This window comes from Suricata suricatta, chromosome 5 (assembly GCF_006229205.1).
Source record: "Suricata suricatta isolate VVHF042 chromosome 5, meerkat_22Aug2017_6uvM2_HiC, whole genome shotgun sequence".
Classification (NCBI taxonomy): domain Eukaryota; kingdom Metazoa; phylum Chordata; class Mammalia; order Carnivora; family Herpestidae; genus Suricata; species Suricata suricatta.
This window is the reverse complement of record NC_043704.1, coordinates 69,441,784-69,460,559: the sequence shown is the minus strand read 5'-3', so window position 1 is coordinate 69,460,559 and position 18,776 is coordinate 69,441,784. Positions and strand designations below refer to the sequence as shown.

The following is an 18,776-nucleotide window of genomic DNA, read 5'->3' as shown; positions in this document are numbered from 1 at the left end:
AAGTTACATGATTTTGGTATGACATATATATGCAAAAAAGATCCAGTTAAAAATAATTACCTATAAAGTCCTAGAAATTATTCTCCCTGGGCACAATGCAAGCATCAACTACCCATGACCCTTAGTTGTATTCCTCAGCAGTCAGAAGTAAGAGACATGTCGAATTTGAAAATACTTAAAAGTGAGACAGGCTCTTAGACAATACCCCCAAGAGCCTCTGTCTGGAATGGGGCCCTATAGCTTGGTTAAAAGACTTCCCTATCACTGTCATATAAATATCAAAGCCTTAATGCCCATGGCATGAGCTGACAGCCACACACTGACAGGCAGGAGCCAGTCTTTGGATGCTGCTGTCTATGAAACTAACAAGCTGGTGTGGATTGAAATGCGTGGAGCCCTTTAAATAAAAATAATCAAAATAAAAATAATCAAAATCAAGTATAGTATGATGCATAACTGAAAGGAATAACAGGAGAGATCCAGTTCTAGAATCATCCTCCCCTTCCAGTCTCCATCAGGACTAGGATTTCAGTGGCTTTAGAAAGTCTAGGTCACTTGCATCTCACCTTCCCCAGGTGTACCTGATTAAAATCATCATCATCATCATCATCATCTCATCATCATCAGGGCACCTGGGTGGCTCAGTCAGTTGGGCATCGACTCCAGCCCATGTCATGATCTCATGGCTTGTGGGTTGGAGCCTTGCATTGGGCCCTGAGCTGACAGCTCAAAGCGTGTGTGTGTGTGTGTGTGTGTCTCTCTCTCTGCCCCTCACCCCCTCTCAAAATAAAGAAACATAATAACAAATTTTTTAAAAAACATCATCATCATCATCATCAATCATTCAGGAAAAATATAGCTGTTAGCCACAGGACTGCTCCAGGTCCACAGGGAGTGACTCTCTCTCTCTCTCTCTCTCTCTCTCTCTCTCACACACACACACACACACACACACACACACACACACTGCTTGAGAGGCTGAATTCCCTGATCAGGCCCCCCTAAATGCCACTGCAGTGTTGGGAAAGACCCTCGGTGAGGGGAAAAGGAAAAGCTTAGCCTCTGTGTGGCCCTAGGGGGGGTCTCTACTCATGACTGGAGTTAGAGAACATTGTCATGTCCCTAAAGCATCCAAAAAAAAAAAAGTAAATTATATTCAGAATGCTTTCTATACAAGGCAGGGGGAGTTTATACTATAGTTCAGAAGTTTACCATCAATAAATGTGAAATGTAAAGTTACAGCATGAAGTACTTAGAGTTAAGCCTTGATTCTCTATGAAATTAAATTATGTAGAAGAGTGCATTCATTGTTCAAGGACACAAAAGAAATGAGGTGTGACAGAGGTACAAAGTAGTGATATAATGCTGAGGGCACACTAGGTAACAGAGTGATTGGGTAAGATGGATAAGCCTGGAGAAGTTTTCAGAAGGATGTCAATCTTGGAGCCAATTTTAAAGTCTAAAATGTGAAGGCCAAGGGGAGGAATCTGCCAGGGAGGAAAGGCTTGGGCAAAAGTCCAGATTAGGAGGTCGGGATGACATGAGGACTTTGGAAAGGGGCTAAGAGAGGTACAGTCCTGAGGGTTGTTCCTTTAAGTCAGGGTTGGATGTGGAAAGCTTGTTGGAGGTACAGAGCAGGCGTGGCTATGGTTCTCCAAGAAGAAAGGCCATCTGTCCTTGGAGAAGCACAGTTCAGGAGTCAGAGAGCTCAGTGCCCTGGTCTCGGTGGGACAAGCCCCAGACAACTGCCTCATGGTGTGGAAGGGGTGTGAAGGGGGCAGGAGGGCCAAAGGAAGGAGACCTATGATAGGATTGAGGTCACCTGCATCCCTTTCTCAAACAGGACTGGATTTGGAGACTTATTCAAGTTCAGAGGAGACACCATCTATCCACCAAGGACTGTCCACCAGAGACCATGGGCCAAGACCCTGGGTGTACTTTTAGAGAGAAAACAACATATTCTTCCCATTTCCTACCCTGAGGAGTTTGAGTGAAGAGGCTCACCCACTGGAGCATTTCCTCAGTTGGCTAAAAGAGGCTGTGGAAGATCAACATTTCCCTGCCCAGGACGGCCAAGGGAAAGCACAGAATCCAAATAGCTGCAGATGGGACTGTGACACAGGAGGGTCAGGAGGTTCAGCTCACCTCCCATCGTTCACCTCACTATCTGGAGCTCCTGAATGGTCCCAACTTTCACAGGCCGAGAGCTATCTTCTATGACCACAGACTGTGCCCATATTCCTCATGGTTATGAAAGCCTCAGCAGGAAAGTCCATGCAAACTCACCCTCAATGCTACAAGGGGCAAGGTAAGCACTGGGGTTATGTGGATGGTGACACAGTGAGGAACAGCAAGCTGGCCTGGAGGCGAGGTCTAGCAGGTCACCAAGAATCTCACTGAATCCCAAAATGGTGGTGCTAGAGCCACAGTAGACCCAGGGCTCTCTGGGAGGGGTGGGCATGCATCGGGGGCAGTACTGCTCACTGCTGAGCAGGTCACTGGGAGCAGGGCTTCCCTGTTCTCTCTGGTTAGAAGAGCAGGTAAGATAAGTGGTCAGAGTACATTATATACAAAGCATCATGCTGTTTCCATTTTCACTTCCAAAATCCACTTTTGACCCCAAAGTCTCACTAATCTACCCTTATATAAACATCAGAACAAGGCTCATTAAATCAGCAGCTTAGCTTTAGAATGTGGAAAGTTTCCCCTGGTAATCCTGCTCTGCATGGGAACCTGGCCCTTAAACAGTGTAGGAAGCCTGGGGCACGAAGAGTTCAGTTAAACTCAGAGACTGGTCAGCACATTCTCTCTCTTGGGAGACACCCAGTATGTGGCCATATCATCAATCTTTTCTATATCTTTAGTTCTTCTTTGCTGAGCCTGTTCCAGACATGATCTCATCCACTGTCACTATGTCCCCCAAATAATAATGATGATAATTTACATCTTCTCTGTGATTTAGACTTAAAGTGCTTTTAAGTATGTTATCTCATTTCATGCCTATTTTGACTATGATGGAATAAATATTGTTCCCATTTTATGGATGTAGAGATGAGGTGTGGCCAGGTTAAGTGATCTACATGTGCAGCTTGAGTAGGTCTGGGCCTTCTAACCCAGGCATTCCAATATCCCTGAACCATTCTCACTGGATCTTTTGCCTCCCATAAGGAAGAAGGGAGGGAGAATCTGGAACTACTGTTTTACTGATAAAGAGATAATGGTACTAATTACTAACTGGCCTTCATGTAAGGCACAGGCGAAGGAAAGAGAATCTAGGAAATTACCCAGGGTCAGGGTCCTGCAGCACTAAATCATCTGGCCACCTGAAGCCATGACAGAATGTAATTTCTTGGAAAAAAAAAAACACCTAAACCCTTCTAGCTTTATAAACTTATAAAACCTTTATCAGATTGACAACTATGGTGGGTAGGTCAGACCCAAGGTTTGCATCTAAATAACGCTCTCTTCTGTAGCTGTATTTTAAAAAGCAAATCAGACTGAGCTTGTGAATTCCCAAGACACTAAAGAGTCCATAATTTTAGGCAGAGTTCAAGCCTTATAAAGAAGAAAACTGAAACATGTCTATCACATGGAACTGGAGTCTTTTAGCCTCACTCCACTGCCCCCTCCCTGGATGTTATTTTCAAATTCTAAGCATATGACAGACTAAAGTCCACTAGAGCTATTTCGAGCCGTACTTGGCATTGTTGAAGCTCAGATATATTGTACAAAATAGCCTGCAGTGTGAAACGCCGTGGGGATATGTAATTACAGCTGAGGTTGCCAGTATTCAGTGCTGTCAGCATCTAGAATGTAGTGAGACAGCTGCACTAGTCTCTGAAACCCAAAGGGCAGTGCCTGGGCAGGCTGGCATTTGCCTGTATGTCCCAAGACAAATAAAGGGACTGAGTCCAACGAGGCTTGGATGTCCCCTGAAATTACAGGATACCACAAGGGTTCAGCTCCCTCAGTCCCAAACCTGGCTTTCTTTCCAGGTGGAATAACTCACATGTAATGCTTTGTTCCTGTCAGAACTTGGCAGTGGACTTTTCTCCTGTTAAAAATGTATTCCAAGTAAAATTAGTTCATGAAAATGCCTCCAGTTGCTCATTGGCAGAGGGGGAAAAAAGACTTATCTGCTTGGTGGGTTGTTCTTGTTGATGATATGTGTTTCATGTTTTGGTTTGTGTAACATAGAGCCTCAAGCCTTTCAGGGGCTCTTAAGTGCTGGTTCCTGGTACTTGTTACCTGCCCCAGCTGCCCCACTTACCAGCAAGTTTTCAGAAGCCCTTACCCTTCAGCCCAGACACTTCTGATTTGCTCCGACACCCCAAATGCCACAGCCCAGGAGTGTTCACCTTACGGAGCTCTCAGGGGTCCTGGAAAACACTGTCCGCCTGAAAGCACACATGGACCAGAGCTGACTGCTGTCTCCTGGACCCTGACTAGAGCCCCTATTTCAGGAAAGGATGTCCCAGGAAAAGATGGGACAGACCTGAAGGGGATAAAAAGAGGAGGAGGAGAAGGAAAGAGGAGGAGGGGAAAGAGGCTACAAAGGCTACTGTTTTGAAGCACCTCCCACACTCCCCACACCAGAGTTATCGCCTCCACCACAGCCAAGTTTTAAGGACTCAGAAGGTCCTCAAGGGGGGTGCCTGGGTGGTTCAGTTGGTTAAGGATCCAACTTCAGCTCAGGTCATGATCTCATGGTTCCGTGGGTTCCAGCCCCACACCCGTCTCTGTGCTGACAGCTCAGAGCCTGGAGCCTGCTTTAGATTCTGTCTTCTTCTCTCTCTGCCCTTCCCTGGCTTGCTTGCTCACTCTCTCTCTCTCCCCCCCCTCCCCAAAATAAATAAATATTTTTAAAATTTTTAAATAAAAAAAAGTCCTTAGGCATTATAATATACAGGAATCGTGTGGGGAACAGGAAAGGCTTGGAGAGCACATATAAGCTGCTGTTTCCTGAAGGTTTCTCTTGGGAGAAGATTTTGAATCCTTGGCTTAAACTCAGCCCTCCCTTTTCAGTGCTTATTTTGCTTCTCTTTACATATGTATACTTGTACCTGGTTTAAATAGCCTATAATTATAAATTACTAGAATCTGGGAAAGAATAAGAAGTCTTAATATTAGAGACTTCACCAGAGAAAAAAATAACATTATAGACCACCACGGTGATCTGCAATACCATAGTGATAGATAACATTGACCAACATACCCATATACATATAGAGAAAAATATCTGGAAGAATATGTACCAATGTATTAGCAACTGTTAGACAATTGAGTGGGTAGACTATTTTTGCTCCTACTTGTTTGTCTGCTTTTCTACATTGAATATGTGTGATTTTATAATAAAAAATAAAGAATATAAATAAACTCCCAAAAGGATCATTAAATCCACTCAGTTTTTCCCATTACTCTGAATGGGGTAGAAGCATGCGCTTTGGGGTCAGCATGTGGGGTTCAAATCTTGCCTCCTGCACTTGAATGATATTCTTTGGGCCCAATTCTTCATCTGGAAAATGAAGATAAATTAACATCTACTCCATAGAGTAGAGTGAAATATTCCCTGTAAAGTCATGTGTTATACAAATGGGATTTATTATTATTACTCATTCCTTTATACTTGCAGATACATTTCAAAATATTTTTATCCCCCCCGTATGCAAATCCATCAGAGCCCCCTCTAACTTTCAGCTCAGCCAGAGCTGGCTTCTAGGGCAGCAAGCACACTCCAGAGGCCCACTCTGCTCAGTGTGTCACAGAAATGGAAAGAAGAGGGAAGAGAAAGGAAATCAATTTGGTTTCCCTTCACCTGGGCAGGTTGACCTGTGCTGAAATTAATTATTGGAAGACATGTTAATAAATGGTTTGCTTTCAGAGTCAATACTGGGCAGACAGGAGAGCTTTCCTCTGGAGTAGCTTCCTGTTTCCTTTCTAAACCACGTCGATTCTTTCTTAGAGACAGTAACTTTATTCTTCTCTTCCCTATGTTGTTCTTACTGTGCATAAATATGTTGTCACATTATGAAACTCTAGTGGTTACACTCTTGGTAGCCTTCTAAGGAAGGCACTGAGTTGGAGAATTTTTTAGAGTGGAGAGTGCTCTCACTTGGTGCTCAGTCTTTTCTTCCTTCTCCCTTTTCTGGGGCCCCATAGCAAGCTCAGCTCTAGCCCAGTTACAGAAATCAAATGGAATCACACATCTCACCAACAGACCTACACATGAGGTCCTCATGGCAACCATCCAGCCCTGCCTTGGTGCTCAGTTTTGTTCTGTCCTTAAGAAGTGAGCCCTTCCTTAGCTGGTGTCCCAGTAAACTTGCCTCCAACTTGCAGCCCAGTGGCTGGAGGCTTACTATCCCTTAAGAGCCTTCCCACATGCAAGCTGCCCATTCTCCTCCTTGGATCTCTGACCATATTCATTCTTGGATGTCCAGCACTGGGTAGCCAGTATCTATCCCTCATCCCCACCCACCCCAGGCATAATGCACCATTTGTTCAGACTGGTCAAATTAAATGGGTATTTCTTCCATAATATTTAACCTGAGGGTCAGACTTCTGAGTACCCATAGCTTATCTGTCCCCTTGGCACTTGGCGTATTTCAAAGGATAGACCGATTCTTTCCAACATAGTTAAGCAGACCCCGCCAAGCTGAGTCTTGAGAGATGACAGCAGAGTACTTGATAACCTAGGGAAGGGAGTGGGGCATCGATGTATTCTATCACCATCACTACTGTGGCCACCACTGCTGCCTCAAAGGCCACCATTCATCAAGCACCTCCTATGAACCAAATTCTTTTTTTTTAATAGTTTATTGTCATATTGGTTTCCATACAACACCCATTGCTCATCCCAACCAGTGCCCTTCTCAATGCCCATCACCCCCTTTCCCCTCTCCTCCACCCCCCATCAACCCTGTTTGTTCTCAGTATTTAAGAGTCTCTTATGGTTTGTCTCCCTCCTGAACCAAATTCTCTATTACGCACTTGCCATAGGTTCTTTCTTTTTTTTTTTTTAAGTTATTCATTTATTTTGAGAGGGAGAGAGAATGGGGGAGGGGCAGAGAGAGGGAGAGACAGAATTCCAAACAGGCTATATGCTGTCAGCACAGTGCCCAAGGCAGGGCTTAAACCAACAAACAGTGAGATCATGACTTGAACCGAGATCAAGAGGTGGGTGCTTAACCGACTGAGCCACCCAGGTGCCCCGCCATACATTATTTCTAACTATCACATCACTCTTCAGGGTAGTTGTAACTATCTCCATTTTATAGAAGGATACTGAGGCGCAGAAAAATTAAGTGATTGATGTAAAGCCAATAAAAGGAAAGAAAAGGCTGATTACAAATGCTATGCTTCTCTTCAGTATACCATACATCCCAATAGATAGGAAATCACAGCAGAGAGGGAACTCTCACTTGGGCTTGTGTAGCTATCAAGGGGAGTTGATTTGGGAAACTAAAACGTTTATTTAGTGATAGTCTGATCTGAGCAAAAGGTGAAAGGAAAGAGACAACAGTGTACTCCACCAGTCTGTGCTACAAAATGGAAATGAAGGGGCACCTGGGTGGCTTGGTCAGTTAGACATCTGACCTGACTACAGCTCAGGTCATGATCTCATAGTTCATGAGTTTGAGTCCTGCATCGGTGAACATGAGCCCCACTTCAGGTGAATATATAACATGGAAAAGACAGCCTCTTCAACAAACGGTACTGGGAAAACAGGACAGCTACATGCAAAAGAATGATATTGGACCACTTTCTTATACCATATATAAAAATAAATTAAAAATGGATTAAAGACCTGTATGTGAGACCTGACACCATAAAACTAGGAAGAGATGATACTTGAGATGAGTGTTTAAAGATGAATAAAAGTTGATCAGGGGAGGTCCAACTGAAATAAACGGGAATGATGAAAGGGCATATAGCACTGAAACTTGAGAGCATGGCATGTTCAGGTTCATACCAGGACAGCTGAGGTATAGGGCAGGGATGAGGGAGCACATGATGGGTAAAAGATAAAGCCAGAGAGGCAATAGCTGGGTCATTAAAGGTTTATGATACTGATAAAGTTTTAACTTTAACTGATGGAGTAGCATGATGAGATGTGCATTTTAGGAAAACCACTCTTGTGGCAGTGTGGGGAAGGATTTAAGGAGATCATGACTGGAGTCAGGAAAAGGAGGATAATGTGATAAACCAAGCAAAAGATAATGAGATTCTGATCTCAGGCAGTGGCAGTGGAAATGAAAGGGAAGGGACACATAAAGACGTAGCATCAGTAGGACTTCAGAATGGATTCATGAAGGGTGAGAGCAATGGAGGAGTCCAGAATGACTGCCAAGTTTTTGGCTCAGGCAACTGAGTGGTTGATGCCCTTTACTGATTTGGGGCACACAGGAGGAAGAGCACACCTAGAAGGGATAGGAGATGATAAAATAAATTTAGGATACATTGGGTTTGAGAACCACCTGAGAAATCTAAGTGGGAGTATCCAGAGAGTCAGTGAGTTTATGAATAGATTGCTCAAGGATGAGATCAAAGATAAGACATGGATTTGGGAGCCATCAGACTAGGGTGGCAGCTGAGGCTAGGAAAGAGTATAAAATCATGCATGGAGTATATAGTGAGAAGAATTACTCTGAGGAAATCCTGGGAGAGGGGGAAGGGAGGAAGAAGAGTCTAAGAAGGACCAACCAGAAAGACATAAGGAAACCCAAGAGGAAAGCTGGGAGAAGAGAATTTAAAGGGGGAGGAGGTGGTCAACATGGTCAAATGCTTCATCAAAACCAATTAATATTTGAGATGTGCCCTTTAGATTTAGCAACAAAAAAGCTCAGTTGAAGACTTTGGTAAAATTAGCCTCAGTTGCACAGAGGAAACAGAAACCTAATGGCAGGAGTCAAAGAGCCTCTAGGAGGTGAGGAAGAAGTAGAGATGGCAAATATAGACTCTTCTTTCAAAAACTGGGCTGTGAAGGAAAGGAGAAACACAATGGAAAGTAGTGTAAACTACCAGAAAAGGTAGTTTAAGTTTCTTTTTAATCATTTTTAAATTTTTGAGATAGAAAGGACTTGAGGATGTTTATATCCTAAGGGAATAAAGGGTCACCTCTCCTGGAAAATCTCTAGTGTTAAGAAGCACACAACATCATTTTGATTTTCAACAGCTCATAAAAAAGCAACCATTCCTTCCACCCTTGTACCTTCTAGAAAAGGACTTCAAACCCTCTGCCTTCCATTAAACATTATTTACTCAAGACTGAAAATATCCAGTTACTTCAACTTTGCCAGCCTAGCAGTCTTCTGACAATCACAGTATAGTTTGTCAATATCTTTTTGAATATATATTTTCTCAAATTAAGCACAATAATACATCTGATTTAAATAACCAGTGGATAGAGAAATCTTTGTTTCTCTGGTTTAGAGATCATACAGTTAACCATTGATCAACATGAACTTGAACTGTGTGACTCCATTTACACGTGGATTTCTTTTTTTGATGAATACAGTACAGTACTGTATTTTCTTTTCCTTCTGGTTTTATTAACAACATTTTCTTTTCCTTAGCTTACTTTATTGTAAGAGTACAGCATATAATACATATAACATTTAAAAATGTATTAACTGTAAGGCTTCTTTTCAACAGCAGGCTATTAGCAGTTAAATTTAAGGGGAGTAAAAAAGTTATGTGCAGATTTTTGACTATGCAAGTGTTGATATCTACCTCCTGTGTTGTTCAAAGGTCAACTATATTTTAATTTATACCATTATTCAAATGATTTTATATCATTTTAATTTATATAATTACTCAAATACATTAATATTTCTCTCTACTCTAAGAGCAAAGTCTAGACCCTTTCATCTAAAGGTCAAAATTCTTGAGACTAGACACAACCTACACTCCTTTGAGCTTTTCAACAATGATCCGCTCTCTCCCATGTAGAATCTTCCACTCTCAACAACGTATAGATGTCTTATGTGCAGTGTCACAAAATTTATAGGAGATCCCAGGAAATCTGAGGACTCTCATCACTAACATAGTTTTTCCTGAACCAGAATTGAAATCATATCAGAACAGCATTTCCCACATCCTCTATATGAGGGAGCAGACTGCAGTCCTCTCCGATGGTGGCCAGGGCTTCCTACTCACCCCTTCTCAGATCTCTATTACTTCTCCATATTGTTTACTACCCTCAGGTTTGTAGATTTCATATGGATGTGATCCTTCCTGATATACCTTCATGAGAATTAGAATGAGTCTTTTAAACAAAAAAATCCTCTTCTGTCACCATTTTCTAGGTATGAGCTCAATATCTTAAAGTCTCAGGAATGTTAATTATATTTATATTTTTATATTAAAATTTAAGTATATTATTTGTTACATATGACTTTCATTGACATACATATACACATATGCTATATGTATATATATGTATGTGTGTATATATCTGTATATAGGAGGCAATTGTATCTGTGTTTTTCTACTAAGGTGACCTAACAGCATTTCCTTCACAAGGTGCTCCTCTCTTGTCACCTCTGTGGTGCCCCACATATTTAGCAAGGGCTTTACTGAGATAATTTTCTCCTTCCAGTGCAAAGTTCACTTAATTCTTTCTAGATATATCAACCAAGCTTTCTGGCCAATCTTTCCCAATCTTTACAAGACACACTCACCTCTTGCCAGAAGTCCATAATCCTGGCTGTGTAGGATATATTCCAGAACACTTTTTAAAACACCATCTATATAGGCAGCCATTTGTTTTTCATGCCTCCCTTCTTTTCCATAGTCATTGCCCTCACATGGAATAAGAGATAAAAACACCACCTGTGCTTTTGAGTCTTTCAGTTCGCTACCCAGAACTTCAAGTCATTAGGAATACAGTCTCAGTTTCTTCTGAATGTGCCATTTGTTCCATACAGGAAGCAGCAGAAATGGGGGACAAATCATGGTCCTGGTAAGAGGCTCCTGGCAGGCTCTCCATACTATCATGGACATTGGCTCCTACCACCTCTCAATTTCCACATTAAGTATATATAAAATGACCTTCAAAAACCCATGGTTGGGAGTTACCCACAAAATAACATATCTTTCTTCTTGAGAGCGGTCATGAGAGCCCTCCCATCAGCTCATGCTACTTTTCCCTGGTGCTCCTTGGAGGAATGTCCTAAATATACTCAAGGGAGATAAATCTAATGCAAGATCCAAAGGGGAAGATTGTCTTTTGTTTGTTTGCTTTTTCACATTCTTCTACTTGCCCACTTCATGACATTAATTTCTCTGCATTTTCTTGGCTTTCTTCCTCACTATTTTTTTCATTCTACCAAAGAAACTTTTATCTAAGAAGCTGGAGTGTGAAAAAGCATCTATTGAAGCTCTCCCAACTTTCTTCCTGCTTGTATTTGCAGTGACTATAATTGGTCACCATCTCAGGCGTAAAAAGAAAGATGGAATGTACTCCAAAGATCACTACATCATCCCCTAGGCAGGCTTATTTATTGGATCACCAAATGAACTAATGGTTTTGCTAGAAATGCTCCTTGAAAACCCTAAAAGAATAAAGATCATGCTTCTTCTCAGACTATGGGATTTCTTAGAGGGTTAGAATATGTTTCCTGCAGACTGGGGCACCTGGCTGGTTCAGTCAGAACAAGAAACTCTAGATCTCAGGGTCATGGATTTGAGCCCCACATTGGGTATGAAGCCTACATAAAATAAAAAATTAAAGATAAAGTTCCTGAATGTTTTTCTTTGGATGATGAGTCCCTTAAGACGGAAACTATTATATCTCTTTAATTTATCACAGTGACCAACACAGACTTGATAAGGCTTGGGTACTGATCAGTACCACTGTCTGATTGAGGGCACAGGCTTTCTATCTCTATGGATTGCCTAATCTACTTCCTATTAGAGCTCTGTAGGTTAGCTATTTGTATTTTTAATACCTTTGATGGGTAAGGTCACTGATAGGAACACTAATGTTTCCCTTCCATTTTTGCCTATTTTGACCCCAAGATTCAAAATGCATTTTTTTTTATTTTTTAAAGAAATTTAATTTTATTTGTAAGAGAGAGAGAGACAGAGCACAGGCAGGGGAGGGCAGAGAGAGAGAGGGAGACACAGAGTCTTGAAGCAGGCTCCAGGCTTGAGCTTGTCCGCACAGAGCCTGACGTGTGGTTTGAACTCATGAACCAAAAGATCATGACCTGAACTGAAGTCGGACACTCAACTAAGCCACCCAAGCACCCCCAGAATAAATTTTTAAAAATGTTTTCAAATCATATATGAGAAAAAAACCAAGAGTCAAATAAACAACTAACCAGAGATTATTGAATGAAGTACTTAATTTTGCTTATGTTTTTATATTTCCTTAAATGGTCTGTTCACTCAAAAATGTTAGACTAATGCTATTTAATATGGCTAGCTGCTTAAATGTGATTGGTGCTTTGAGATTTTAAATAATATACATTTGAATGTAAATGATTGCTAATTTTTTGACTAAGCTAGCTTGCAGAAAGTCTGGCATTTCAGATAATGAGGTCATAAAGCAGACCACTCACAGAGCAGGCACAGCTGCTATCTAAACCACAGGCACTTCAGTACTTTCCTACTGAGTAATAGCAAATATCTCAGGACAAAATAACAGTACCAGACCCCACACAGCCTCCTGGGCAGATACAGATACATCTACCCCCGGACAGTTATGCTGTGATTGGCAGCAACTCCATCCTATGCTTGTTTATTTTTTTTTCTTATTTAATGTTTGATTATTTTTGAGAGAAAAAGAGACAAAGCACAAGCGGTAAAAGGGAAAGAGAGGGAGACACAGAATCCGAAGCAGGCTCCAGGGTCTGAGCTGTTAGCACAGAGCCCACTGTGGGGCTCAAACTCATGACCACAAGATCATGACCTGAGCCAAAGTTGGACTCTTAACTTAACTTAAGCTACCAGATGCCTCTATGCTTGTTTTAGACACCGATTATGACTCCTGCACCACTAGTCATTATCTTAAAATCTGATTTCCTCTATGGACTGATTAATTCTTCATGTGATGAGTTTATCAGCAACTTGAGTCAAGTATCTACCAGGACCAGAGATTTTCCCACTAGTGCCCAGGTCTTCTCTATTTGGGCATGGAAAATCTCAGTATCTCAGACTAGAAAGATCTATAGAGACAGATCCCTGGTACATCCCTGGCCCCAGACTCTCACCACCTGCCTGTCGGGAGCCTCCCCAGCCAGGTGGTCAGGACTGTGCCTCCTTTCCTCATTCAGCTCAGTTTCTATGTAGACTATTCAAAGAGTGCCATCTGCAGGATGAACTGAGGACCATAACTACTTCATTCATTTCCTTCAAACAGAGTTAAAGAATTTGTTTAAAACTTGTCTAAGAGTTAATAAACACAAAATTTAAATTAAAGGCCACTGACAGGAATATTTGCTACATTAATTCTTCACAGCTATAATTTATATTTATCACTGCCTTAAATGTCTTTACGCTATCCACAGAGTAGAAACTTATTTGTTCCGGGACTTTACACTGCCCTTCCACCTCTCCCTGTGGGTAACCGTTTTCTCCACTTGCAGGCTCGCTCTTCACTGAAGAAAGGCAGATTCCCAGGAGCTGTGACAGATGCAACAGCTCTCTTCCTGCTTTGATTCAAGAAAATTTTTTAACCTGAATACAGAGAATTGGTGCTCGAAATTTCTTTTCAAGTCAGCCTTAGTCAAAGAACCATAAAAATATAAAATTGAAAAAGATTCCTTCACTGAATCATGACTCTCTATAGTACTGGTGACAAACACCTCCCCCCACCCCCACCAGCCTCCTACACCACACTATTTGTGATGCCCTTCCTACTAAATCTCATAATCGGCAACCCACAAAACAAGTAACAAGAATTTCCATGCACTGGCTTGATCTCTGATTCAAGAATTGTCCAAAATCTGGTTAAATCCATTCCTGCCTTCCCAATGGCCTTCACTTGATTGAGAACAGAAGCAAGAGAGAAAGAGAGAGAACACTCCCTTTCCTGCCTAGATCACTCCCTTTCTCACCACTTGAGTGTGATGATCATGTTGCACAGAAAAAAGCAAGCCTGAGGCTGATGACAGTCCATCTGCCTTTGCCATGGTCAAGTTGTTTTCCTATGTGGACCACAAATTCCAGGATACTAGGCAGCTCCACTGCCCACTCCCTTCCTCAGAGTAGGGATGAGGAAACAAAATAGGATTTATTACCAGACTATGGGACTCATCTCTAGAGACCTATTTTCAGGGCAGAATGGAAACCTCATGGCCCCTTGTTTACGTGCTCTTTTTGTCATCCATATCTGTCCCCTTTCCAGAGGAAACACTTATAAAAGTGTGAACCTTTTAGAAGGTATAACTCTTGGGGCACCTGGGTAACTCAGTTGGTTAACTGTCTGACTCTTGGTACTGGCTCAGTTCCTGATCTCATCGTTCATGGGATGGAGCCCCGTGTTGGTCTCTACACTGACAGCACAGACCCTGCTTGGGATTCTCTCTCTCCCTCTCTCTCTGGTCCTCCCCCATTCCCTCCTTCTCTCCCTCTTTTCCTCTCTCTCTCTCTCTCTTTCTCTCTCAAAATAAATAAACCTTAAAAAAAGAAGAAGATATAACTCTCTCTCCTAAGAAAGACACGGTCTTATCTGAAAACAAGGACAGGAAGAAGTGGACCAGCAGAGCCTAGGAAAAACTGTAACGTACTACATCAAATGGAATTGCCACAGCAGCTTCTCCTTTCCACTCCCCCTACTCTTGTTCTTTGTCCTGAACTTTGCATGAGCAAAAGAGCATTTGGAAATGAATTTTACACTCAGTCCCTATACTTCAATAAGGAAGAACAGCATGGAGTTAGGGTGAAAACGTAACTGTAATCAGAGAGACCTGAGTTTAAATCCTAGCAGAGCCACGGACAAGCCAGATGACTTGGGCACACTGAAGAACAACTTCATAGTATAGAAGACAACTTTAGTGTTGTCTTCTATAAAACAAGGCTAATACTATGCATCATTCAGGATTGGTGAGAGCTAAAATACATAATGGAAGTGTAAGCTCTCAAAAATGTGTCCATTCTTTCTTTAGTATGAATGTGAGTGTGTCTCTACTACTAACTGAAAGGCACTGTTCCTTGTGAAAGGCTTATTATCAGGCATCAGTGAGAAGTTAGGGGAGCCATTGATAGAAACGTTAGAGTTTCAGTGGCCGTCAGGCTTTCTTGATTATAACGCACAAAAACAACAGTTCCCTCAAGGGCCTATAACTAAGGCTGGCATTGCCTTTGAGGCTGCAGCAGGAAGAGGACAGAGGGTGGATGGCTGGTTCAGGGCTGTGGGTGGCTCTGGGGATATCTTTTTAAGTGAGAAAGGGCTGAGCCACAGGACAGCCAAAAGGCAGGAACATCACAACTATGGGATGGCTCTGTTCCAATAGGCTGTCTCAGTTACCACACCCCCACTCTCAGCACACAGGAGTCCATGTGGCCCTCTCCCATCCTTTGTCTGCTAACCGACAGCAGAAGCACCCAGCATGCCTGGCCACTCAGACAGTTGGGGTCTGTGCTACATCCAGCGCCATATTTGGCTTGTGTCTATATATTACATTGGCATAATCCAGCCCATTCTGCAGAAGGTCCTTGTATGGATGAGGCTTACTTTCTTGTTCTTGTTGTGGTGGTAAAATAAAAATAACACTAAGCTTTTTAAGTTCAGTGGCATTAGATTCACAGTGCTGTACAACCACCATCCATCTCCTGAACTCTTTATCTTGTAAAATTGAAACTCGATACTCATTAAATGACAACTCCCTATTTCTCCCTCCCCTGCTCTAGCCCCTGGCAACCATCGTTCTACCTTCTGTCTCTGTGAATTTGTCTACTCCAGGCACTTCATATAAATGGAGCTCATATAATATCTGTCCTTTTGTGACTGACTTACTTCACCTAGCATAATGTCTTCAAGATTCATCCATGTTGTAGCATGTGTCAGATTTCCTCCCTTTTTAAGGCTGAATAACATTCCATTGTATATAGACCACATTTTGTTATCCTTTCAACTGGGTACTTGGGTTGCTTCTACCTTTTGGCTATTGTGCATAATGCTTCTATGAACACTGGTGTACAGGAATCTTTCCACATCCCTGCTTTTAATTCTTTTGAGAATACATGCAGAAGGAGGATTACGGAATCATATGGTGATTTTAGGCATAATTTTTGGAGGAACTGACATACAGAAACTATACCACTTTACATTCCCACCAACTGTGCACAAAGATTCTATATGAGGCTTTCTTTATTGGATAGGTTGGGTCTAATCCATCTATATTTCTGGCTTGAGGTCACTAGTGACTCAGTCTTTCTGGCACCTGCCAGGCCTCTCACTTACCGGCACATACTTGCCAGTTCCCCAGGGAGGTGATGTGCTTCCACTGCTTTCCTGTCCTTTAGCAGATTCCTTGAGCTCTTGGCAGGGGCTCACCTTTACCACCCACGCTCACATCTGTGTGGGGCTGGTAGACTCCTTGGGTGAGGGTGGCAGTCTGCACAACGCCCACGCGAAGGACTGCCCCATGTGGTGGGATCGGAGCCAGCCCTGGTTAGTGCTGTCACATGGCAAGCCCCTAGCTGTGTCATCCTCCCTTCCGCCCCATACTGAGTCCCGTCAGACGCCCCTTCCCTGCTTCAGCCTTCAGTCTTAGTCTCCACTGCAACTGATCATACCTGAAAATATAAGTGAACAAGGTAGTATTTCATCTAGAAGAATGAAGATGTTCAGGATCCAGTGGAGAACTCCCCAGAAGAGGAATATAAGAGAGTTAGGATAAAATTTGGGGGCTGGAGGTTCAGAACAAAACAACCCTCTTGTAAAACTACCATAAACTCAAATGGTCAAAGCCTCTCCCAGTATCTTTGTGTAATTAGGTAAAAGAGCCCTTTTGGGATTAGAGGTGCAGCTCAGCTAAAAGACCGAATATCATGCCACATTCCCTGGGTACATTGAGCTGTGTGAGTACATGATGTGGTGAACAGGTAGCCTCTCTTCCTCCAGGTCCCAGAGACACACAGATCTGCAAGCAGAGCTAATGTTGATTTTCAGCCCCCTCAACCCCCAGCCCCTCAGTGATAACCGTAAGCAGCAGATCTGGGCTGTTGCTGTTCCTTCTGCCATTACCACCCTGTGACAAGGCATTTACAGATCATACTGGCAGGAAGATTTTCTTTGAAGGCCATAAACTAAGGGTCTATTTATCACTCACCTAGTGAGCCAAAAGCAGACAAGGCTCTCCTTGCATCAGGCAGGAAGGCAGCCCAGAAGCAGCTGCGCTATCACCTCGACAAGCTCCACCAAGTACCAAAGCCAGAGCCCTGGTCTCCCTTACCCAGCTCCACACACATGACCAAACAGCATCTCACCTGAGCCACCTCTTCAAAGTCATCATGCCTCTTCTGCAGGGCCCGGGCTCGATGCAGGGACTTCCCAACTCCAGTGTGTTTGCTGAGAAAGGCCTCACCATGGTTTTCAATCCAATCTAACACCTGGTCAGAGAAGAACGACAGAAGGAAACACCTGAGACAACATGTGCGGCAGTGAGAGTCCTGTGGTTCCCATCCCAACCAGAATGCAGCAGTCCAGCTGCAGAGGTTCAATTCACTGCCCATCCAGGGGTTTCAGTACCGTCATTGGCAATGTACCAGTCCCATCCTTCACTACATCAACTCATCTTTCATGTCCAGAATATTCCCTCATTACGCTTCCCATTTTCCCAGGCTTAATTATTTTAAACAAGCTACACAGACTATCAGGCACAGTTTAAACCCCTCACTACCTTGACTCCAACCACAGAAAGTCAGGCATGCTACAGGAAATCAGGCAGCAAAATTCCTTGGCCCTCATGACGTATGCATCCCTTATTTCACCATAACAGTACTCACAGCAGAGGCAACCAGTTGTGGGCACCCTGCCTCCTCAGGACCTCTGGGACTCCCTTCCTAATCTTGAGGGTAAAGTCTGTACCTGTTAGTTCCCACCTGGCTGCTCCAGACAGTGAGCACTAGGAGAACTCTCCTTTCTGGCTTCTTTCCACCCCTTTCCTCCAATCAGCACTGACCAACCAGTTAACAGCAAACAAATCTCTTTGCATCCTAAGGCCTCTAGTAGCTATGATTCTTTCCCAGGAAGAAGTGGAGACCCCATGTTTTTCTAGGCTTAGGATCTAGTGATTTGGCCTCAGGACATTTTCCTTGGTATTGAGAGAAGCTGGAGCAGAAGAAGGACTAGGGAGAAGATGCTGTGAAGGTGAGAAAACATGTTGTCCTGAGGAACACTGGACTGGAGGAGTAAAAACCTATTAGTAGGAGTCTTGAAATGTATGGAGGACTAAATAAAGCCTTTAACACCTATTTTGCTGTCACACTGATGGCCTAACAAAACTGTGTGCCTCTCAGGGAGAAGACAAGCAGTTCATCTCCTGGTCTCTGAAGAGCTGGCGCTCAGCGAAGCAGGGGGCCGCAACTCAATGAGAGCACATAGACACACCTGCTAGAGACCCTGCCTAGACAACTGAGCGCCCTCCATTCCTGTTACTCTGGACTTTGCCTGAACACCTGATTAATGATGTACTAGCCTTCCTGGGTTCTAGAATGACTTTCTGGAAAATGATTTAGATGAGCTGGGCCTGTTTAAAAGGATGCTTCAGTCTATTCCTGTTTCTTCTACAGATTGCCCAGTGGCAAGCAGACAGACCAAATCA

The 18,776-nt window shown here is 43.0% G+C and overlaps 1 protein-coding gene across 1 annotated transcript in view; it reads right to left on the bottom strand.

Moving 5' to 3' along the window:
* The window catches only part of KALRN (kalirin RhoGEF kinase), a 609,954-nt gene that overhangs the window by 287,693 nt on the left and 303,485 nt on the right, over positions 1-18,776 (bottom strand). The window contains exon 10 of the mRNA XM_029938721.1: positions 17,440-17,562. Within this exon, the coding sequence (XP_029794581.1) occupies positions 17,440-17,562 (123 nt within the window). The remainder of the gene's footprint in view (positions 1-17,439; positions 17,563-18,776) is intronic.